Source organism: Poeciliopsis prolifica, unplaced genomic scaffold, assembly GCF_027474105.1.
Source record: "Poeciliopsis prolifica strain line A6 unplaced genomic scaffold, Auburn_PproV2 SCAFFOLD015, whole genome shotgun sequence".
In the NCBI taxonomy this organism is placed as follows: domain Eukaryota; kingdom Metazoa; phylum Chordata; class Actinopteri; order Cyprinodontiformes; family Poeciliidae; genus Poeciliopsis; species Poeciliopsis prolifica.
Window position 1 is genome coordinate 8,408,357 of NW_026562390.1, and position 24,001 is coordinate 8,432,357.

Here is a 24,001-nt window from a genome sequence, read left to right on the forward strand (position 1 = left end):
ATAAAAACGCTAATAAAACGTCAGTAGACGATTTAGCGCTCAGAGTTTTAAGTAATGCAAAGGTTTATTGTGCTTTTATAAACCTTTTTCTATTTTTTTTCTTCACATATTTCTGGCTAAATAATCCTTCTCTGAGGAACTAGAAAAGTATGAACAATGGCTAAAGTATGCAAAAAATTTTTTTTTACAGATGCAAAATAAAAATACATGTACTCACAAGACAAATCAGTTAGAAGGCAAAACGGCAATGATGCTTCCTAAATTGATCTAAAAAAAAAACTGCAGCAATTCATCTGTTTCCTGTGGTTGTTGTTATTAGACTCTTATTCTAAATGCATGTTCTGACCTCTACTGTGGCTCAGGGTTGGTTTTAAGTATTGGCACTTGATGACTGCTATGTGTGAACATTGTTGGTTAATTGTTTGTCCTTTCGTTGACTGTGCATGGACTTGGTGCCCTTGAGAAGATTCATAACAGTTTCACAAATCAATTTAGATCCTTTCAGTGTATAGTTTGCTGAGTATAAAGAACACGAGATTGAACATTTCCCCCTATTTGACAGACCTCTGCTCTTTGCCAAAAAATTTTCAGTCATTATTTTATGACCTCAAGCTCAAGCAGGTGTTTCACCAGTACAGCGATCCTAAACATACCAGGAAGACAATTTTTGGATGACTGAAAAAAAAAAAATCCTGTGCCTGAATTACAGCTATTCTGAAAAGAAGAGTGGACGACTTATATCAGTTGTTGCTGTCAAATTTATCATAGTCACATATAGGGTGGGGACAGTTTAGATAACTTTTTTCCTGATAAATGAAATCATCACTTCACAACTGTTATTTTTATTTCCTCAGATTAACAGTTTGTCACTGTGTCAAAAAACCTGGTGATACACATGAAAACACAGAAAAGAGTTTTGAAAACATGGAGCCAAACACCTGAAGGGCACTTATTAGAGTGGGGACAGATAAGACTGATAAAATGGTGAGGAAAAGCTATAAAGCAGCAAAAACTCAAGAAATTCAGTGGAGAACTGGAAAACATGCAAGGGCCAAAAGAGCATCAGATGAAAAACTAAATTGGACATGACTGAACCAAATCAACATGAAAAAAAGATTAAAAGGAGACAAAGAAATTCAGGAACATGAGTTAAAGACAAGACAAATGTAAAAGAAATACAATGAACTACAGCAACCAGATAAACAAAACAAAACTTCTGGCCTGGAGGTCGTATCAGTCAGTTATCTCCCTTTGGCTTTGGGTTGGCTCTGGTCCTTGAGTGGTTACACTCAAAATCAATCCATTTATCAATTTAACAGCCTGATTTATTGTTTCTTTTAAGGACGACAGGACAATAATGCAGTCAAAGATGAGTAGCAGACAATGGTTGACTCCTCACTAACCTTAAATCTTGTGAGATTCCCGTAGCATGCTGTAAATGTAATGACACCACAGCATGATATATCTACATTACAGAGAGGTTATTATGCACATCTTAATTTCTGGGTCTCTAAACTCATAAATATAATGGGGTTTTTGATGTGGAGAAATGTGTATTAGTGCATAAAACCTAGATGAGTGAAATAATGGCTGCGTTCCAGTTACATGCTTTAGCTTCAGGGACCTGATGTCATTTATGGCTGGTACATGCCAACTCAATGTTACGGTCTCCTGTCTTACTGCAACACATGATTAGAATGGAGTCATTATTAATGTCATTAGCAACAACTGAGCCATTGTGATCAGTCGAAACATCTTAACTGTTTCTCCATGAGCCAAATGCAATGCACTCTCCTCTTAATAAAAACAGCACACCATTTCGCAGTTGGATGTTTTCAATTATTTTGCTTGAAAGAGAGATGAGTGCACCGGGGACTGGTGCTGATATTCTCATATGTGTTATTTTAGCAGAAGGTGGGAAAAAAGTCTTAAACGGGCATCGTAAAAGCTAATTATTGTCTCCATCCATCAAAGAAAGTAAGTTATAATGTGTCAGAAACCTTTATTAATGTCTCAAACAAATTGTTCTTGATTTTATTCATTTTGACAGTGCTCAAATAGTTGTATGACACTATTAGAAATCTTTTTCTCAACAAGAAAAAGTTAGTTTAAACTCTGATATACCTGGTAAATTTGTCCTCTGTAACTTTTCTTCTTTTCTTTAACCATAAAAGTGAACTACACTTGAAAAAAAAGGCTTGTCTTTGCCACAAAGTCTTTTCCTCTGCACTTGGCAGTTTGAAGAATTCCCCCCCCCCAAAAAAACTATGGAACATATAAATGCAACCATACTGGGTACAAATCAAACCCTTCAAAAACACCAGTTTGTTATCTTCAAAGACAAGACGCCTGCACACACTCCAAAGATCTGAGATTTACTGCAGACAGACTCTGACCCGCTGTTGCAGAGGAATACTGAACTGTCTCTTGACAGCTCCCCAAGTGTCATTTTTCAGTATGAATGAGGTCTGCAGATGGCAAATGGGGTTACCATGCCAACTGATGTTCTCTCACTGACGTATTGAATGGGGAGGATGAAGACAAGGGATTGCTCTCAAATTAATTACAAGTTGTGAAATTGCAAATAAGAGTGGTCTACTTTGAGCGTGCTAAAGAAGCACTAGGCCATCATAACACTGATGTTTTTCTACTTAAAACATGAGATTTGAGGAATCCCCTATTTGCTAAACAGGCTGGATTAAAGATACATTTCCAAATACGCTTGTTAAAATTAGTGACAAACATCTCTATTGTGAGATGCTACGGCTTTGTTACGGCGGTGTCATCATGCCTTCACATGTTATCAAACTCTCCCTCTTTAGATCTTCTTCGGAGCAGAATAAACCTGCAAGTGACATAAATTAAGAGCTCCATCTTGTTGTGGTGGTGCTATACTCAAATAGTAGAAAATAAGCAGCATGAGACGTAGTTCAGCTGCAGTTCTCTCTTTACTCTTCTCTTCTTCTTTTTCTCATACAGCATATCTTAGTCACATACTTATGAAGAGCTCCCCCTTCTGTCATTCCCATGCAATAGCAGAACATTACACATTTGCAGCTGACAAGATGAGGCAAATGAACCAATTAAGTTTGGGCAAAGTCCCCACTTCCACCTATTACCAGTGGCAGCCATCAGCTCCATCATGATGAAACTGAGGCAGTGCAGGGGTTATTAAATACCAGCAGTAGGCCTGAGGGCAGACCTAATAACTCTCTTTAACAAGCCAACAATAGACTTTATTGCTGGAGGATACACACAACTTGAAGCATATTGATTAAAAGATTTCATTTTAGTGCTTTCTCAAATTCAGATTGCTGATAGGACTGAGAATTCCTTCTGAAAAAAAAATGTCCTTGATCAAACAAATCTGCAGTGGCTAAAAGATAGAATACACAAAGGTTTTGATGCTGGTATCTGCATTTAAAAGTCTTTTTTTTGTCAGGATGTGAAAATAATTGATGTGGTAGTATGCCGCCATCTGCTGGCAAAAAGGAGTGCAATGCTGTATGAAAATTGGTGTAAAATCAAAGAAAGAAAACACAAGAAAACACAAAGAAAAAATAGAAGTGATGCTTCTAATAAAAAGTAGAAAATCAATACTTCAAACAGTCTTTTAGCTGTTTAAATTATTCTCCTGTTGTTTTCCACAAGGCATCAGCTACATCCGGTTGCGTTTCCGCGGTAACGGGCCATAGCTTCCTTCCCAGTGGATCATGGGAAACAACCCGAGTTTACGGAGCGGAGGGATTTTCGAAAGATTTCAGCTTTATCTACGTTATTTCTTGAGATGCCACCGGAACATAAGACGCTCACAAGTCGTTTCATACGGGTTTAGTCGGTGAGTATGCCTGCTTTGGTTAAAAATAATCAGGCTGTAATTTTAATGGCGAATTTACTGCCTCCGCTGACCGTCAACACATTTGGCTAGGTAGCTAACATGAACCGTTAAATCTGGTCTGTTCGGCTCTGTTTAAACTATCAACGCAAACAATAACTCTTCGACGTACTTAAGTGCATATTGATTTTATTAATCAATGTTTTATCGGTGTCGGTTTACTCTTTCTCAGTCTTTTCCGAAAGAGCCTTTAGGAAAAAGAGATGGAGCTGAAGTTGGAGGTTGTTTTGTCATCTAGCATCAAACGGAAGAAACCATGGCCGCGATTCTGCTGGCTTGGGCAGGTGATGCGTGTTTTCTGTTGAGAATAAATAACATATTTTCTAATAAGTTAAAGGGAATTTAGCAAAGAACATGACCTAGTGACTTTGCTCCTTAGGAAAAGGAGTCTGTTTTCCTGTTAGATGACAAACGGATCAGTGAGATCAACATGATGTCTGGTCGAACCAAGAAAAAGATGCCAAAACTACATCCTTTGCTCAGCAGTGTGGTGAAAATGACCTCGTCTCACAATGGTAAGTTTAGTTTGATCAAGCGAATAAATTCCAATATTACTAATTCTAATCATTCGTTGCTGTTATCATTTTATCAGGGATGTGGCTGTGTGGACTTTTGGTGTCAGGAGAATTGTTTTTGTGGAACAGAGATAAAGATTTACTGAAGACTGCAGCAGCAGTGCCAGAAGTAGTTCAGATAATCGACTCTGCTCAAGGTTGGTGCTGCATAAGACCCTCATATATAGGCAGAGAGGTGAAATTAAACCAGACAAGTCTAAAATTAAATGAGTTGTTACTAGAATTTATCATTCTTGTAATAACGACCTACATTATGTAGTAAGATATATAGTGCCTGGGAAAATAATTCACACTCCTAGAACTTTTCCAAATGTTTTCACTTAATTATTGCAATTTGTTGCACTGGGTCTAATTTGAAAGCATTACAGTTAAGAGGGGAGAATACAAATGAACCATTCCTTTTATAGTTTTATTTCTAGATCAGTTTCAGAAACATGTAAGATCAAGGGGTAAATGCTTTTGTTTTAGGTTGGCATCTCATTTACTTAATTTTACAATATTTTTGAGGCCTCTGTAGATTGTACAAATGCACTTAATAATTAATTCACGGTGAACTTGTTTTTGTATTCACAGGAAATTCTCTAAAGTTGTGTCTTCAGGTTTCATGCGATGGGATGAGGGTTCTTCTGGCTGTCATTACTGGGCAGGTGTTCCTGTGGGAGTGCACAGAGGGGAGGGATTTTCCAGGCGTGCGAGATGGCGCTGTCAAAGGGCGGTGGGCTCATTTACTGCCACTTGAAGAAACCATTTTGCCGTCTTCAAATGATAAAGAAGCATCCCAGCATACCATCTTTGTAAAGACAGAGGTCCACACTGAGAATTAAATATATTTATGTCTTATTTTGGTCCATGATTCAATTTTGATGCTCCATTCTTATCTTGTATTGCCCTTACACTATGTGTGGTATTCATTTGTTCTAGAGTATGGCTGACATTTGCTTATCAGCATTTGTTTTCACCTCTGGAAAGCAGCTTGTTGTCACTATTCTAAAAATCCAGTGGAGCCAAGGTCATATGACGGTGGGGTGAGTAAACAGTGACATTATTATAGTGGTATACCAGATTTTCATTTATGATTTGATGAAAGGAACACGTTTCTCTTTGCAGTTCTATTGGTTACAGTATACAGTGGGCTAGTAAGACATATCCCATGTCTCATCTGTGCCCACCCTGCCAGCCAGTGAAGTCCAGAGGGGCCTTGGTGCCAGCGTTTTCTCCAGATGGACGCCTGTTGGCCATCGTACTGAACCAGAGGAAGCCAAAGGTTGACACCAGGCCTTTCTAATACATTTCTGACTTAACAACTCTTATACTTACTCATAAGAACAACTCCAAAAAATATGTATGTTGTGTTTTTGAATCCAGGACACACAGGTCCTTTTTGTGAGCACACAGAATTTTGTTTCAGTCTCAAGTGACCTGGGAGGATGTGGAAGCAAGAAGCTTGATATCCCATCAAAATATGTCAGGTCAGCATCTGGAATTATGTAATAGAATAACTTATGCAAAATTTAACTCTCTGCCGTACTATAACTGTGTTTATAGTATCACACCTAGACTGTTATTTTTTACTTTGTGTCACAAGTTTATAACATGTTTGTGTTTTTCATGAACCTATCAGGTCCTACTGGGTCAGCAGTGTCAGCTGGTCAGCAGAAGGCCTGTTCTTTGCCTGCGTCTTGAAAAGGGGCTCCCTCTTGGTGTTGGCTCGCCTCGGCGGGCTTCTCACCCTGACGAGCTTTGGTTGCAATGTGGATTTTGGTCCTGCACACTTCCTGCCTCTGCATCCGCTGGTCACTTACCGGTAGACTTAAATTTTAAGCTATTAAATGTTATACTTGTTATTAAACAACAAACTAAAATGTATTTATTTGAGCCCAAAATAAATACATTTACAGTTGTTCAGTCACAGTTAAATGATACTTTGTTTTTAATCTGAAAAGTGTGATTTGCCTTATGTTTTTATGAATATACATATCATTGACTGAGGGGAAAATGAATACATTCATGCAACACATTTCAGATTTTTACTTCTAAAATGAAATAGAAAAATACCTTTAATTTTCCTTTAGTATTTTCTATCTCTTATCAGTTATTTAGATGTAAAGTGAGAATGTATGTGTAAAGTTTATGATGACTGTGCATCTTCCTTACAGACCACCGTTGTCTGCAGAGAATAGAGAAGCTTCTCTTTCCAGCTCCAGCTTGTCTGTGCGTGACCTCCTGAGACAGCGGTTTTCTGTCACCTGGCATCCGCGGCTTCCATATCTCATTGTGTCTGATGGCTACATGGCTACAGTTATGAAGGTGCAGGACAAACTTTCGCCTGCCCTGTTCCTGAAAGCACTTCTAAAAGAAACCTATGCAGATCTTGAGAAAACCAGCTGCAAATTAGAAAAATCCCAGGTAGTTATGGGTGAAAATTTCCTACAGCTAAGGTGTCTTTTTAAAAAAAAAAATGTCCTTGACTTAATTTTACCATTTTTATCTCTGTTTGCAGGCTCACGTGAAGGTTTGGCTAGAGTCTGTGTCTTGGTTTAATTCAGACAGCAGCCTTGAGGAGGTCAGTGCTGTTGCTACATGTCAGCCCAAAGTGTCAGAGTCCACAAATTCAGTGGCAACAGATCCAACCAGGCTGCCGCTTTTCCTTCAGGACCAGCAGACACTGGGTGGCACTAAGGAGCTTCTTGAGAACATGCAGGTATTATGATTTTTTTTTTTATAGACGACATGATTTTTGATTCTATGGAAGAAGGTTGATTTTGATATGGTAAATGTTTTAATTATCCGTTTTGTCATTTTATAGGCTCTCTTTGAAGAAGACTCTGATTTAGAAGGACTTCCTGCTGGTTCTCATGGGCAGGAGGGAGGCCGTTTGGAGTTCGCCTCCATGTTTGACACTCTCCATGCTGTGGATACTCACAATGAATTTGGAGTTGATTCAAATTACAAGACACAGCCAGAGAAGAAAAATCGTCTTTACTCTGAGCTGGGAAAGATTCAGAGGAAGCTTCTCACTGCTTGGGCTTTTGCCATGTCAATAGGAGATGCAGTCGAACACAGAGTTGCTCTTCTGAAGCATACACTTTGCTGCGCGGTTTGGTTTGCCGCTCTGCTCCACTTGGTGCCCCCAAGAGAAAAAAATAGCCCTGTTTTTGGAAGGTTGCTCCACCTCATAAAAGCTCTCCTCTCGTTCCTTTGTTGGGACGGCTGTTCCTCAGGTGGACAGCACTGCTTGGGACTGATGGTGGAGTTCAGTGAACGGATAGTGCACCTTCTGTTGACCCCTCAGCCCAATGTCCGTCTGACTGGCCAGTCCCTTGTATCATCTCAAAGTTTGTCCAGAATAATGCAGATCTTACGCCTGATATCAGATTCTCTTGACCAGACTTATATCTTAGAGCATAAAACTTTCTGGTCTTCTGAGGAGGAGTTTTTATCTTCTCAGCTGCATCTGCGGTGTTCAGATGTTCACCATATTCCTCTGCTGCAGGATGTGAATGCAGGCCCATCTGCCTTTGAACATCAGGCATTACCAGTTCCTCAGCGGCCTTCAAGCAGGTACGCACAGCTTATGCTGTTGAGTTAGCTTTCAAATACCAGATAAAAGATTATTTGAGTTCACGACTGCCTCAAAAAGTTGACAACCACTGTCATTTAAAATGTTTCTGGACAGATTGTTGGGAGTATGGCAGTGTGTGTATAATGTAGCTCAGCAGTATGCAGAGGAGCTGAAGAGGTTTAAAGACTGTGACGGTTCGGAAGAAGAGGAGCAAAAGCTTTCTGTCATCACATGCCAGATCCAGACCGCTCTCCAGGCAACAGGAAATAATCTGGAAGAGGGTCAATCACTGCTGAGTTACCAAGGTGACTTGCGTGGAAGGTTTTGATTTTGTTTATAAGCTTTGCACTTTTTTAAATTTTGTAAATGTTGGTGTTCATATTTAAATGTACTTCTTTTAGGTGAGCACCTTTTCCTCTGCGGCTTGTACTCTCAAAGTGCCCAAATGTTACGGTTACAGATCTGTCAAGAGGCCAGCAAAGGTAAGGACTATAACTTCAGTTTTTGGATTAACCATTTATTCTAAAAAGCCATTTTAAGTTTGAATAGTTTAATAATTGTTTCTCTTAGGCGGCAACCGTAGTGTCTTCCAGGAGACGCGCCTTTGTCTGGCGCTCCTGTATAGTCTGTTATCTCAGTACCAACTCAGGGAAGCCCAGGAGTTTGGGGACCACATGGCTCAACTGATTTTGTTCAGAGCTGGAAACCGGACTGACAACTTCACTGGCATTTCAGGTCAGATCTAAATAAAAGTAGCTTCATAGTCTTAGGCCTTGCATACAAGCACTTGGGTCTTTTTAAAAATAAAACTCTCTGCCACGTCATTCAAAAAAAATAATACAGTAAATCCAGGATAGGTTTCAGAAAAGTTTTCATCCTCACGAACATGCACAAATACATCACTGAATGTTGTTTGAAATATGGCAACTACAGAGGGTGCAGTGCAGCACATAGCTATAGTTATACTGTGATAATGTGTGAAAGATAAGTTAGAGGAAAATAAACTTTATTTTTCTTTCCTTGGGTTTGTGTGCTTCAACAGATCCTCTTCCTTGCCCCTGGTTGCCGATTGATCTTCCCAGTGATGTCGCCTGTGCAGTAATTCAGGCCCTCGGACGATTCATGGCCGCTTACTTCACCAACCAGCCGCTCTTCATCCTGCCTGCTCATAATGTGGCAATCCTGCCTCCAATACACCTACCCCTTGGTGTGTTTCTGAAAGTTTAATAGATTCTTTATGAAGGTTGCGTCATGGTGATACCTTGATTCTTCTTCAGCTTCGAGTTTTGGCCGTTTGGTGTCCCTGTGCCAAGAAGAAGTGGCTAAGGCAATTCGGCAGCAACACCTGTCAGAGGTTTGGACGGTGGACTATGCTCAGGACTTGCTTCTGCTGGGGGGTCTCCTGCCTGAGGCCGTGTGGTTGGCGTCTCATCTGGGCGACTGGAAAACTGCAGTGACTCTAAGCTTGGCATACACTACTTACAGTGCAAAACATTTTGACTTTACTCAGTAAGTTTAAAAGCACCAAATGTGCAAATAAAGAACAGTATGCATGAAATGATCATATTTCTGTCAGAAAATATTCAGTTGTTGACTTTGTGACAGAATCAGAAGGAGAGATTTTCTCCTGCCAGAAGAGTTACAGCCAGAAAGCATTTTTCAATCTGAGCTGAGGGATCTTCTTGGCAGCAAAACCAATTCACGAGAGTGGACAGATAAAGACGGGAATGACAGCTTTACAGGTTGGAAAAAAAACAATTATTAGATAAAAGAGCTCTGTAGGGCTTAAATGTTTCAGCTAACATTGGTATTTTTTTCCACATTTTCTAAGATCCGATGGAAGGAGAAGACTGGGAGGTTTTACAGGCTTCTGTGCACGAGATTCTGAAAGCTTCAGCCATGGCAGGAGTGAATGTCATGTCATTTCCTTTGTCAACCTTGCTGGACACGGTTAAAGACATGTGCTTGTTAATGCCTACATTGGTACCCGATGAAGTGTACCTACCTTCACCACCTCTGTATTGCCCACAGCCTTCTCCAAACACACAGGTACAGTACTGACAATGTCTAGTTTTACTTTTAGTTCACAATGTTCAATATTCAAACTCAAATATTCATATAGTGTGAGCTTTTTTCATGTCACACCCCTATGTTTCATCGTATGATAGAGCAATACAAGAAAATGCACGATTGTGAAGTGAAAGTAAAATGACAGATCTCCTTTTTGATCTTCTTCTGGTCTTCTGTTGATGAGTCACTTAGTATCCCTAAAAATAAGTTGCAGTTAGTGGTTGTAATGGCAGAAATTGTGAAAAAGCTCAAGGAGTTTTACAGGGTCTATACATGTAACAAGGTTAGACATTGGATGTTTTATTTTCAGGACCAAATGTGTGAAATGGGGCAATTTGCTGAACTTGTCTGTCGTCACAAAGTCTCTGGAGTTCTCCAAAGATTACCCTTGCTTCTGAGATCTGCCCATTGTTGCCGCCCTGCTGCACAATGGTATATCAGTTGCCTGCGCCGTGCTAGACACATCCTGCACAAGGTGAGTCTCTAAAAGCTTTGGTTTATTGTTATGATGGGGGAAAAAAAAGGTTTTAGGTAGTTCTCAATAAATTTCTTTTCCTTTATTTTCTCTTGAGATAAATAAGGAGGTTGATCAGTTGCTTATTTTTCACAGTCTTTTAACTCAAAGAAAAAAAAACAAAATATTAAATATTGCCAGAAGCCAATTTTTTATGTTTTTGATATATTCAATTGCTAAAATATCTGGCATTGTCTGCAGATCAAGAAGAAGTATTCCTACCCATCAGCTGCTCAGGAGGAGAAAACTTTTCCTGAGGGACTGATGAAGTTGATTAGCCGTTCTGGATTCTTCAAACGGGACTCTAATAAAGACCTGGACCCTGATATCATCCAAACCATCAGTAATACAGCTACATTGAAGTGAATAGAATGAGAATAGCTTAATATCATCTTAATCATTATTTATTTTCCTTAAGTTTGTTTCAGAGAGCTATGCGCTTTATGCTGGATGCTTCATGTCAGGGATCAGCTCTCCCTTCACTGCAGGAAGTATCAGGCTGCCAGACAACGTGACGGAGAGGAAGTGGTATTACAATAACGTTACCTATAGAACCTAGGTAACGTTAAATTTGTTAAATTTGTCCTTAGTGCTGACGGAATGTGTACGTTTGTCTTTTAGATCCCAGAGGATTCACCAGGAAATTCAGCCAATGTTACCGCTCTTCACTGGGCTTGTCGCCTTCTGCCTTTCTCTCACTTCCTCAGTGAAGAGGAGGTCCTTCAGGACATAATACTCAGTCTTCTGTCTGAGCTACCTCCTGTCTCCTTGGTAATGTGTTCTAATTCTGTTATACTTTCAAGAGCAAAAAAAAAAAAAGGATTGATTTTGAGTTTGGACATTTTTTATTCTTGGTTCTTCTTGCCTGTAGGTGGCAGACACGCTGGTTCGAGCCTTTCCACAGGAGGAAGAGTCAGTCAGGGTGTCTTTAAGAGAGAAGTATAAGTTACTCCTGCAGAGACTTGGCCAGTGCAACCTTCTTGGTACAAATGCTTCCTTAAAAGCCTGTAGGCAGGCTTTAAATATCTGACGAGTTGTTGCTCTCATATATAAATCTTGTTTATCTGACAAAAGCATTTATTTTGCAATTTAAAGCTGGAAATTTAAAAGCATATTGGAGCCATGTGAAAGGTTGACTATGACTAAATGATGTTTGTGTTGCAGCCTCGCATGAAATTGGAGCCATATGACCCCCCCTTTTCATGTTTCCTTTTATTTTTCAGGAGAAGGGGGAGAAGACGAGGAGGAATTGATGATGATTTTTATTCAAGGTAGAAAAAGACACAGGAGGAAACATTTGGCGCGATTGCGGAGGCACTTGGCCCCACCTGTGCTCCATCTGTGGGAGAAAGTAGAGGAACAGGAGGACAGAGGGGGACGAACCGACACGGCCGCATCAGAGCAGCTGTCCCTGGGGACAACTGTGGGCACCAGCACTGTGACCGAGTTTAACCAGCCAGTGTACAGCGACGCAGACACAGCAGTGAATACATCTGAGACCATCTCAACTAAACGGCAGCATGCAGCCATGAGCAGGTAGGAGAAGTGAAGGAGACAGAAACGCTGCTATTATCTATTTTGTGTTGTTTTCTTATCATATTATGACTTCTTAACAGCAAGAAAGATAGTCAGAAGATGACATTTAAGACGGACAGTGTCCTTAAAGGAAACGCCAATATAAGTGGAGAGAGAGAAAAGAAGCAGCTTCCTTTGCCAGCGGTCGGGTCCTGGGAGTTTGAGCTGGAAGACGAGGAGTATCTAAATTTCCTAGAGCTTTTCCTTGGCTATGTCCTAGAGAAGGACGCTGCTGATGGGATGGACTGTGGCGATGAGATCCCTTTGCTGAAAGGCTTCTGCTCTCAACTACGGGAGAAGGAGTTGCATTCTTTAACATTTGATGTAGTCTCAAGTATACATCGTCGTCAAAGAGGTGGACACCTTCAAGAGAGAAAACACTTGGGGAAGCCTCCATCGGTGTTCAGAGCAGGCTGTTGCTACAAACCTATGAAACAAGACGTGATGCCTGAACCGCAGACTTCTTCCGTTTGGAGTGAAGCTCCCGTTTTCAGGAGCAGCCTTTCTGTTGGGCGGAGAACCGAGAAGCAGAAAGGTTTGTTCGGTCACCGGCAACTAAACGTCTCTTCAGCAAGACTAAAGGAAGCCAGTGTTGGCTCTGAAACCAGTCTTGTCCAGAATGCCTTGATCACGGAAAACCCCTCGCCTGGCTTCTCATCATCTGTTGAAGCTGTGACTGACTTACAGCAGGGCCTGGATCCAGAGTTAGAGGCCCAGTTTCCAGAGCTGGGCAGGTTGCTGGAGTGGATGGTGCGTTGGGCCGATAGAAGGATACTGTTGGGGCATCATGGTAACAAGAAGAAAGTCGCGGCAGACGAAAAAAATGATGGAGTTGTGATTCGTGTAAAAACCGCAGCACCTGCTATCCTTATCTCTTTAAGTTTGTTGGAGCACAGGTATGCTGCTCAACCCCAAACTGAGCACCACACCTCCTACAGCCAAGTCCCTGAAATGCAATGGACTGTTCCCCTCGTGCTGCATTCAGGCGTTGAACGGAAGACGGAGAGAGAGAGCAGCGTTGATACTGGTTACCCTGGATCCACAAACACTCCTATCACTGGTCCGGATCATATTCTGCAGCGAGGAGAGACTGCTCCGTGAGTACGACATGTTAGCAAAGCAGTTCTGACGTGGCACAGGGCTATTTAGATGCAGAATATTCAGAATATTGGTTTCTTGAAAAAAATCATGGTTATAAAATTGACTATGTGTGTCTTGTGCAGCTGTTTTTTTAATTCTTATTTCCAGATTTAAAACACCTGGGAAATAACATAAATACCAGCATTGTATATAATTTTAACCAGTTTTAATCCTTTTGACTGGCAACCTTTTTTCACAAAAGATTAATTGACTGCATTCCATTTATTTGTATCTGTATCCCAGATGTATTGCATTTTGCTTTGTGAAAACGCTGTAAAGAATTATACAATATAAAATTTTTGTGGCACAAAAAATTGGCTATGAAAGCCACATTTTGTGGTTTTAACAATTTCACAGAGCAAAGATTTTCATTGCTCCAAAACACAAGAGAGCAATAAAATTAAGTACTTACCATTACCTCTAATAATATTGATCACTTTTTTAAAATAAGTATCGATACGTAATTTATGCTTTTAAGAGTTGTACTCTCAACTAGTACAACTCTTAAAAAAAGAGTTTATGTTGTATTTAGCAAAACAGCACCTCCTAATTTTTGCAAGATGAATACTCTGATCTTTTTTTTTTTCTTCAGCTCTGTCTCAGATGAACAAAAGGAGCTGTTGTTTCCGGCTGATGAGGTTCAGTTCAGCTTTGATTCTCGACAGAGAGAGCCACATTCCCCACAGCAGACCTTTGATGACTTGGATGTTACACCTGAAAGAGAAGGTTTGTTAAAACACAAGACAATAAAAATAGATGTGTGTTTTTTATTGTCACTGTAAATATTTATTGGAGTGCCTTTAAATTTGCAGACAGAAGCGGAAACAGCAAGAGCGTCGAAGTGTTACTTTCTGATTCCGTTCAGGACACCTCTAAAGACGTCTGCTCACCTGAAATGGTGATTATTACTTGTTAATATTGGTCATAATCATTTTTCACTCTGTTTATACAACAGAGTTCATTGTGGTATTTTGTTTCTCTCAGAGTTTAAAGCTTGAAGACCTCGACTACTCAGTGTCTGGTTCATCGTCCCAGTAAGTTTCAAATTCAATTTCACATGGTGCATATAAGTCTGGAAAAGGACTGAATTTAACTCAGACATTTCTGAGTATGGATTTAAAAAAGGAGGAGAAATGGAGCATGATCATTTTTCTATTCCAGACTCAATTCATTTTCTTTTGGTGCATTTGATCTTATTGTTTAAATATATTCTTTCTTCCTTGCTGATTGATTGTTGATTTGAATTTGTAGTGTGGCAAAGTCTTAGCAACTTGCATATTTCATCCTTCTCATGTCATTGTCAAATATTACTTTGATCTACAAATTAGTTTAAACCCACATCTTCTACAGTGGCAATTGCAAAGAGGTCAATAAAACATACATTTTGATGATGTTTTTCTAGTTTATAGATAAAAGAAGTGGACATAGACATTGCAAACCTGCTTAAGCGGAATAATCATTTTTGTTATCTTATTTTTTTCCCCCCACAGATGTCCTCCCGTTAATTCAGAACCTGCTCCTTCAGCCATCCACCCTAAACCTCCTCCTGCAGAATCTTCTGCTTTGGGTGGTGTTCCGCTCCCCAACCCTGCTGCTGACCAGCCACAAATCTCCACAGCTGGGGCGCCCCCTGCTGACTATACGTGTAATATGCCTTTGATAACTTCCACAATGAGACAGCGTCTGGGTGAAGACTTATTCAGATTAGTTCAGGTAATGAAAGGTTGAACTGAAGATAAGATGTGGGGCTGAATGAATGTAGTAAAATTTCTATACTGAAGACACCTGTCCTGTTTTTGCAGCACATCAACTACATGAGTATGAATGAGGTTTTAGGAGCTACGTTTTCCAGTCTCCAGATGGCCCGGCAGAACTCCTTACAGCTTAATATGAATTTATCTTCTGCTACGAGAATAAACCCTGAGCCAAATGCTTTTCCAGTTCAAACTTCTTCTACCCCTGTGTCACAGACACAGACCTGTGTGCCAAAACCAGAGTCTAATGAACCTCAGTTGAATCAGATTGGGTCATATCATTTTGCAGCCCAGCCTGTCCTGCAAGGAGCAGGACTTGGTCTACATCACATCAACCAAAGCCAACTCCCCAGAACCAATAGTGTAGGTGTAGCTTTCTAAGTATTCTGGAGATTGTACATTCCGAGTTTTTGTCTCTGATTCCAAGCTGCACTCACACACTCGTTGTTTTGGTTTTCAGGAGATGCAGACCCTCTCTGTCCAAGCAGAGTCACCACAAACTCAGCAAAGGGGGAAGAGGAGACTGATCCCGTCTTCAGACGGTCTCCTGACTACTGCTGATAGGAGTCACGCTGTTCAACACCAACCGTGTGACAGCAGTGTACACACTGACTCTGCTGCACAGATGTCAGGTCTGAAGTTACTTAAACTCCATCACTTTGCTATGGCAGAGGGCAGTGCCAGACAGCATGCTGCTCAACATGCACAGGCTCCTCACACGGCAAACCTTAAGTCCAATCAGCCCAAGGCCACACACTATGATCAATCCACTTGGAAAAAGAAATGGGGAGAGCAAAGAAATGGGTTTTCTGTTCCAACTAAGCATGTTCTATTTAATCCTGTGCACGATCCAACTCTGAGGAGTTCTCACTCCCTGATGGGGCCGACAGGACAGTTCTTCGGTCAAGTGTTCCCTCTACATTCTGCTGCTTTTCCGACTCAAAAACCTGCACCAATGCAGGGCCTTCGTCTGTTGCAGTTACGGGATGCTCCGCCTGCCAGCTTTAACTTCCCTAAATTAATTACAGCAATACCTGCTTTTATTCCAATTCCAATGACAGAAGTTCCAGTAATTAAGCTTTTACACATTGAGTACGGATCCAAAATGGTGAGCAGTTCTGACGTTCTTCAAGGTTTTAAGATTGATCCAAAGAACCAAACTTTGTAAACCTAGGTGTTTTATGCATATCTTTCACGACTACAGATGGCACCCCAGAATATTCCTTCAAAACAAAAGGCTCGTCTTACGATGGAGTTGACTCCTACGAAAATATTGAGACAGGCTCAGCTGCAGATACCAGATCACTCTGATGAAGGCATTAGAAATCTAACCAGCACCCCCTGCTTGAGTTCAACTAAAAGGTAATCAAATATAAGCTTCTATAGCTGTTTGCTTTCTTTTACTCTTTTTGCATTTTCACTCTACAGGCAGAAGAGAAGAAAGGAAAAGCAAACCACCACAGAAGTCTCATTCCGTCCAAATGTCTCCATCATCCCAACAAAAGAGGTAGAAGGAATCAACAATAACTTGAGCGGAATTTTGAAATACCTATGGTAGCTATGCATACATTATCTTTGCCTCAATATAATTTTAGGCAGCAAAAGTCCCTGAAAGTGAAGAGGCAACAGTTGCCGAAGCGATCAAACCTGCACAGGATGTGACAGGTGATCACACAACAAAGAACACTTTTCTGCTTAAACCAATACCTTGATGCCTGTTTCCTGTGCCATTAAACCACCTGTCTGGACATTTGTTCATCTATTTTCCTTTAATCTTGATGTTCTTCCTTCTATCCTGTTAGCCCTCCTTCCATCTATCCATCTGTCAGTGCATCTATCCTTTCAACTAGTCTCTGAATTTTGCATGTTCCATATTTACAACCTGATCATTATAAAAAATATCTGCCTTAGATTCTATTTGTACTGAATAAACAGACTAGGAACTCTTGAAATTAAAATTAGGAGCAAAGCAATATAAATTTTTCACATGAAAAGTGTGTGGGGGCTTTACCTCTGTATATTTAGTTAAGAAAAAAAAAAGAAATTTACATTTGTACAAACTGAACTTAAATATGCGTGAACCAAATTTTATTGTATCTGTCATCTGAGAACTTTGTTTTCTATTTTAAATCTTATTTATTTTCTGGTCATTTAATCCTAGGCTCCTCAGACCATTTGCTGACCGGTCAGAGGTTAATAGACAAAGTTTTCTCCACTTCCGCCGAGCTCCATGCCTTTGCTTCCACAAGTAAACGCCCTCCGGAGTGTCACGATGCTTTCACCAACACAGAGCCAGGTGATTTGCAGATATGACATGGACATTTCTTGTAATGTAGTTCCTACTGATTCAGAAATACCAACAGTAAAACTAAGTTAATTTAGATTTAATATGTTTTGCTTCACACAATTCAAAATGCAAAATTGTTTAGATTACAATTTATCAATATTACGAATATGTCAGGTTCTGTGTTTTTCTGTGTTTAATTCCGAGTTTCTGTGTCCTGAGTCTCCTCGTTGTCCTGTCTTCCCCTTGATTGTACCCAGGTGTGTCTTGTTCCCCTGATTACCCTCAGTGTATTTAGTCCCTCCTGTGTCCTTTGTTCCTCTTCGGGTCCTTCTGTCATGAGATGGTGGTGGTGGAGGTGGTGAGGCAGGCGCTGGAGACCCAGATATGGTGAATAATGAAATATTTAATGAAAACAAGTCCACAAAAACACAGAGTCCGCGGCCAGGCAGCACGGCTGAGCGGAAGCCAGGGCTCACACCAGTAGCAACTGGTCTTAAGGGCGGCACAAAACAAACGAGCGACGACAACGACAATCTGACAAGGACCCGACCAGGAACAAAGGACACAGGAGGGACTAAATACACTGAGGGTAATCAGGGGAACAAGACACACCTGGGCACAATCAAGGGGAAGACAGGACAACGAGGAGACTCAGGACACAGAAACTCGGAATTAAAACACAGAAAAACACAGAACCTGACAGAATATAAACTTGTTCTTTCAGCTGTTGCTCCCACACTTCAGAAGAAATCTGTTTCTGTCCAGACGTCTACAATGACTGGCAGTCCAAAAAGTAAGCTAATGTGGAATGATGCACGACTTTAATGTTTTTTAGAATTAAAAATTTGGCTTACGTGAGTGTTTTTTCAATTTAGTACAAAGTTCTCACAATTTCCCAGAAGCTCCTGTTCAAGTGGAGAACCAGCAGAAATCAGAGAGGTTTCTGGTAAGAGTCCTCTCAAACAATGCATATATGTTAATCATTTCTCATTGAATTCTGACAAAAAAAGCTGTACATTTTACACCTTTTTGTTGTTATTTGTCAGGATCTTGGTGGACGCCAGTTTATAAGTGTCTTGGATCTGGAAGATGTGAGGCAGTCTGAAGATTTGCTGCCATGTCCTGGCTCAGAAGCAGCAGATATTTCTTCTTCACCAACTCCTGCTCAGCTCCATGTTTTGGCCACCGCTGTCATCAGCTCAGCTGCTGAAGCTGAGGCACAATCCTCAGTACCAGTTACAAACAATCTTCAGGAACCCAGAACTACCGCAGGTTTCTTGCAAATTTTACAGCTGCAACAATACTCATATCCCTGAACATTTTTTCACATAGCAGCTACAAACATCTTTGCAATTTACTGGGATTTTCTGCAATAGAACAACACAAAATAGTGTGTAATCTATCCAATGTGTCTTAAAACTGAGTTTCTTACTGTTTTATCTGTTTGTTTTTTCTTACAAAAATCAGATGCCACAGATGTCCTGGAGGTGTCTCTTTCATTCAGTTCCTCAGAGCCTGCTAGAGTTGCAGAGAGAATCACCTTACAAGATGACGCATTGGAGGATTCATCTGAAATCTGGCTTTCCATAAAGGCGCAGAGCCTCGTCCCTGACAGAGCTCCTTCAGCGCCTCCCACAGCCTGGTTCTCCTCCCGCCTGTCAGAGATGGACTCTCAGTTGGCTGCTTTACAGAACATTGCTGATAATCTTGAGATGGACTTTTCCAATTCAAGAATGGTACATAAGGATGTTTTGTAGAAGCTAGCCTAGATTTTTCTTAAACATTTATAAGTTGTCTTGCATAGGGTGCTTCCGTTTTGTGAAACTGTCCGCTTAATTGTTCTGTTTCTTTTTCTTGTGTGTAGCTGGTAAACACGATTGACAAGCTCCTAGACAGGGAGTCTGATCCAAAAGCCACCACGGGAGTAAAAAAAAGCGTCAGACTCTCTGTTCCACTCAAAGGTTGGATCAGAATCTTTTCACTTGTAATAGAAGTTGCTACTCCATCTCATATTCAATTTACATTATTGTGATTTTAAAGTAAATTTTGCAAATCTGAAAAGCTTTTATTATTATTCCCAACAGCTCCGGATCCAGAGCCTTTACGTGCATTGAAGGAATATGATGAGATCAAAGAACAGGAAGAGGAACATGTGCTTCATGACGACTCCGGGAGTTCTGCGATAAAACCGTCACATCACTATTCAACCTCTCCGTTCAGTCAGAGTAGTGGTCCATCCTACATTCAAGCTCCAGGTTGAAATGCAGCTCATTTAAACATCTTTGTTGTCTTCCTTGATAAACTTGTGTTACTCCATTAGTCTCAACTGATGGTTGTTTTTAACCCTGATTTGTCAAGATGGCAAGTTGCAGTGTTGGATCTTTTAGTAACATCAGACTTTATTGTTTTAATATAATTATGTGTCATTTGAGGAATCTATTAAAAAACAAACGAACTCTGTTATCTTTCATCCAAAGGAAAAGAAGAGCACTTCCATGAAACCTATGATATATCTAATGAGTAAGTGTGTTTATACCTGGAGTCTTAAAAAGCATAAAACATCCTTTTTTTTAAAAAACAGTGTTTTGTATTTCTCAACATTTAGAGGGGAAGATGAGAATCTGAGTCAGACTGCGTTATCCGACACTATGGAAATCTTAGACGACTTGGTCAGGGAAGGCTACTTATCTCCCTCTGACTGGGATTTGGATGGCTCTCAGACTTCACATCTTAACAGGTACAAATATTAAAAATGTTTTTAATATTTTAAATGGAAATACTTACTGACAAACAATATGGCCCTCAGGAGGCAAGACCAGGGGGAACATAGCTGGACATTAGAGAAAAAGACTCTTCCTGAGGAGGAGAGGAAAGAGCTGGAAGTAGCCGTCACTAGGCAGGACCAGCGGGAACATACCGGGAAATCAGAGAAATGGATGTTTCCTAAGGAGGAGAGGAAGGAGGTAGAAGGAGCCATTGAGAGGCAGGACCAGAAGGAACATACCTGGACATTAGAGAAAAGGATGTTTCCTGAGGAGGAGAGGAAGGAGGAAGAAGGAGCCATTGAGAGGCAGGACCAGAAGGAACATACCTGGAAATTAGAGAAAAGGATGCTTCCTGAGGAAGAGAGGAAGGAGATAGAAGGAGCCATTGGGAGGCAGGACCAGAGGGAACGTAGCTGGACATTAGAGAAAAGGACGTTTCCTAAGGAAGAGAAGAAGGAGCTTGAAGTAGCCATCGGGAGACAGGACCAGAGGGAACATAGCTCGGCATTACAGAAAAAGATGCTTCCTGCAGAGGAGGGGAAGAAGCTGCAAGGAGCTGTTAGGAGGCAGGACCAGAAGGAACATAGCTGGGCAGTACAGAAAAAGACGCTTCCTGTTGAGGTGAGGAAGAAGATTCAAGGAGCCGTTAGGAGGCAGGACCAGAGAGAACATAGCTTGGCATTAATGAAGAAGACGCTTTCTCCAGAGGAAAGGAAGAAGCTGCAAGGAGCCATCAGGAGGCAGGACCAGAAGGAACATAGCTGGGCATTACAGAAAAAGACGCTTCCTGTGGAGGAGAGGAAGAAGATTCAAGGAGCTGTTAGAAGGCAGGACCAGAGGGAACATAAGGGGACATTACAGAAAAGGACGCTTCCTGCGGAGGTCAAAAAGGAGCTGGAAGGAGCCGTCAGGAGACAGGACCAGAGGGAACGTAGCTGGGGATTACAGAAAAAGACACTTCCTGCGGAGGAGAGGAAGGACCTGGAAGGAGCCGTAAGGAGGCAGGACCAGAGGGAACGTAGCTGGGGATTACAGAAAAAGACGCTTCCTGCAGAGGAGAGGAAGGAACTGGAAGGAGCCGTAAGGAAGCAGGACCAGAGGGAACGTAGCTGGGGATTACAGAAAAGGACGCTTCCTGCGGAGGAGAGGAAGGACCTGGAAGGAGCCGTAAGGAAGCAGGACCAGAGGGAACGTAGCTGGGGATTACAGAAAAAGACGCTTCCAGCAGAGGAGAGGAAGGACCTGGAAGGAGCCGTAAAGAGGCAGGACCAGAGGGAGCATATCTGGACATTAGAGAAAAGGACGGTTCCTGCAGAGGAGAGGAAGAAGCTGGAAGGAGCCGTGAAGAGGCAGGACCAGAGGGAACGTAGCTGGACATTAGAGAAAAAGACGCATTCTGCGGAGGAGAGGAAGGAACTGAGAATTTGGATGAGACGGAAACAAAGGGAAAGACTGACTGCTTATAAACAGCACAGACAGAGCCTGAAGGAGAGGGAGCATAAACCATTCTGTGGCTCTTTAGTAGAGGTGGGAGATGTTTTTTTTTTCTGGATGTGATATTCCAGTTTGCTATGAGCAATACCTTTGTTTGATATAATATCTGTATTACTACTCCCCAAATTTCCATAGAATTTTCCCAACAGAAAAGCAGCAAGCATTTGGGTTAGCAGAGAGGCAAAAGAAAAGTAGGTACCCCTGTACTTTGAGCCACGTGAGAACATGCTTGCCTTTATAAATTGCACTCTCTACTTTCTTACTAGGTCAATGCTTCTTGAACAGTACTTTCGGAGAACAGAGGAGGCCTGCCATTTGGCCAATGACTTTCTCACTTATCGTGCTACCCGGTCAAGTTCCTCCCAGATTCGTGAAGGTCCATTTCTCTACAGCCCCTGGTTGAGTTCGAATCCACCTGTTGGCTGCCCTTTTAGGTATCCTGGGCTAAGAAATGAATCTAGCATCTGAAATTTTTAAACAGTAATCAATGTCGATTGATAGCATTCCAGCTAAGAACAAAGATCTTAACTGGATCTTAGTTAACAACCTTCCTGGAAGTTAAACTAGATTTCATTAAAAATGAGAAAATTGTCAAGAGAAAGTTTGTTAAACAAAAATAATGCCATGAAAAGTGATATTTAAAGTTCAAAGTTCACCACTCAATAAACATAATTGATGTAGATTCCACTGTGTTCCTGTAGTCTGGTTGCCATTTTCTTTAAGTGATGACTTCAGGGATGTCCCTGAGTAAATCAGCTAATAATTTTCTGCACAGTTGGGAACAATAAATTGTTTTTACAGCGTCAAACTTCCAGCCCGAGATGATCAGTTTTTAGGCACAACAACATTTGAGATAAGAGTATCTTGTCTTGTAGACAAGACTTATGTAGTATGGTAATAAGTGTAGTATTTTTTTTTTCTTGCAGGCCTTTCAACGTATCAACCACTGATGAAAGAAGTCCCACTTCTCAGACAGGAAGTTCCCCATCTCAGTTATATTATTCTGCAGAGAGTGAATATTCATATGATCTCCGCAGAAGACTGAGACATGATCCATCAGGTATTGTTATCACCCATTGTAAAATGATACATGCAATGCTGTGGTGGGATTTTGTTTCGTGGTCCGTTAACAATGAAAAAAATGAAGTTAATCTGTAGGCTGGTTGGGCTCCCCCATCCTTGATATAGTTGCTCTAAAGTGTCACACACGTTTTCACAACATTTTTTATGTTTATTTTTCTCTTACTTCCATAAAAATGACTTATCTATGTCAAACATTTTCTTGTTTCAGTAACTTTTTTCTCAGCGGAGGAACTATGTCAGGTAACGAGGGCTGGCATACTCAGCAAGAGCCAATCCAACCTCTACGCAGCCAGGCAGAGCGAGGCACAGCAAGTCGGAATACAGAAAGAAACTGGGTTGGACAACAGTTTCTCAAGTGGAGCTGCTTTACAAAGAGGAAAGAACCTGAATGAATATAGTCAAGTGAAGGAGCCTGAAGTGAGGAACCGTACAGAATTTATCAGACTGGAGGCTGGCACCTCGGTAAAAGTCACATTTTCCTAAAAATAGCCTATTTGAATTTTTCCACTGTAGTGAGATAAACTGAAATATAACTTTGAATTACTTTGGTTCCTCAATTATGATTATTTTGTGGCTGTTTTTTAGGTGACTGGGATTTTACATGGGCAGGACGGTGCTGTCGCAGATGGCGTTTCAGGCATGAATTGGCTCGATAATCTCTCTGACAGCGCAGGAAGCAGCTTAAGCAGAATAGACTGGACTGCCATTGAAAGAATGGTGGCTGAAGAAGATGGTTAATGTTAAAAATTATTATTATTATTAAGTGCAACTGTATAGTAAAATAGGTTGTAAGGTACCAGAAGTGCCTAATGGATACATTGTATAAACTGAAATATAAAATGGTAGATTTTTTCTTAAAAACTTTTTTCAGTCTGACATTTGTTCCCATTTATATTTGTAATGATTTCAGATGGTATGTTATATTTCTATATTTATAGCCTTTTATTTTATATACTCCTTGACTGTTTTAAACAGCTTCTTGTATTTTTCACTTTAAACCTGTGATTTAAATAAAGTACTTTAATGATAAGCCCTTTTAACAGAATCCTATACTTTCATTTTTTATGTATAACTCAGTATTACATCAATGTATTTTTACACAACAATGCAGCATTGAAAACGTTTAATCTAAATTAAAATCCATTCATTCATTCTTTTCATGAATTTAAATTTGACTTTTAACAACCAAAACACATCTATTAATAAATTGGCCTTCTAATGCTTTAAATGGACTATACTATGCCAATCCCTTTGACAATGCACCCTCATTGTCAAAGGATAATATTT

At 40.7% G+C, this 24,001-nt stretch overlaps 1 protein-coding gene across 1 annotated transcript; it reads left to right on the plus strand.

The window, feature by feature from the left end:
* The first annotated feature begins 3,701 nt into the window (after positions 1-3,701).
* Positions 3,702-23,738, plus strand: cplane1 (ciliogenesis and planar polarity effector 1). Its single transcript, XM_055040229.1, has 50 exons — positions 3,702-3,838; positions 4,068-4,179; positions 4,275-4,410; positions 4,488-4,607; positions 5,044-5,276; positions 5,392-5,495; positions 5,578-5,734; positions 5,836-5,939; positions 6,092-6,274; positions 6,627-6,876; positions 6,971-7,171; positions 7,277-8,031; positions 8,147-8,337; positions 8,434-8,514; positions 8,603-8,767; positions 9,075-9,239; positions 9,310-9,541; positions 9,638-9,774; positions 9,864-10,081; positions 10,413-10,577; positions 10,818-10,959; positions 11,035-11,144; positions 11,238-11,387; positions 11,488-11,599; positions 11,840-12,152; positions 12,233-13,288; positions 13,924-14,057; positions 14,144-14,229; positions 14,316-14,365; positions 14,822-15,044; positions 15,134-15,448; positions 15,546-16,193; positions 16,290-16,447; positions 16,514-16,592; positions 16,681-16,750; positions 17,247-17,381; positions 18,097-18,165; positions 18,248-18,318; positions 18,419-18,644; positions 18,840-19,108; positions 19,237-19,333; positions 19,457-19,627; positions 19,850-19,892; positions 19,978-20,109; positions 20,179-21,664; positions 21,767-21,822; positions 21,898-22,065; positions 22,558-22,691; positions 22,923-23,176; positions 23,300-23,738. Exons 2-50 carry the CDS (start codon positions 4,099-4,101, stop codon positions 23,450-23,452), a joined length of 10,788 nt encoding a protein of 3,595 aa, XP_054896204.1. The 5' UTR covers positions 3,702-3,838; positions 4,068-4,098; the 3' UTR covers positions 23,453-23,738.
* The last annotated feature ends 263 nt before the right edge of the window (positions 23,739-24,001 follow it).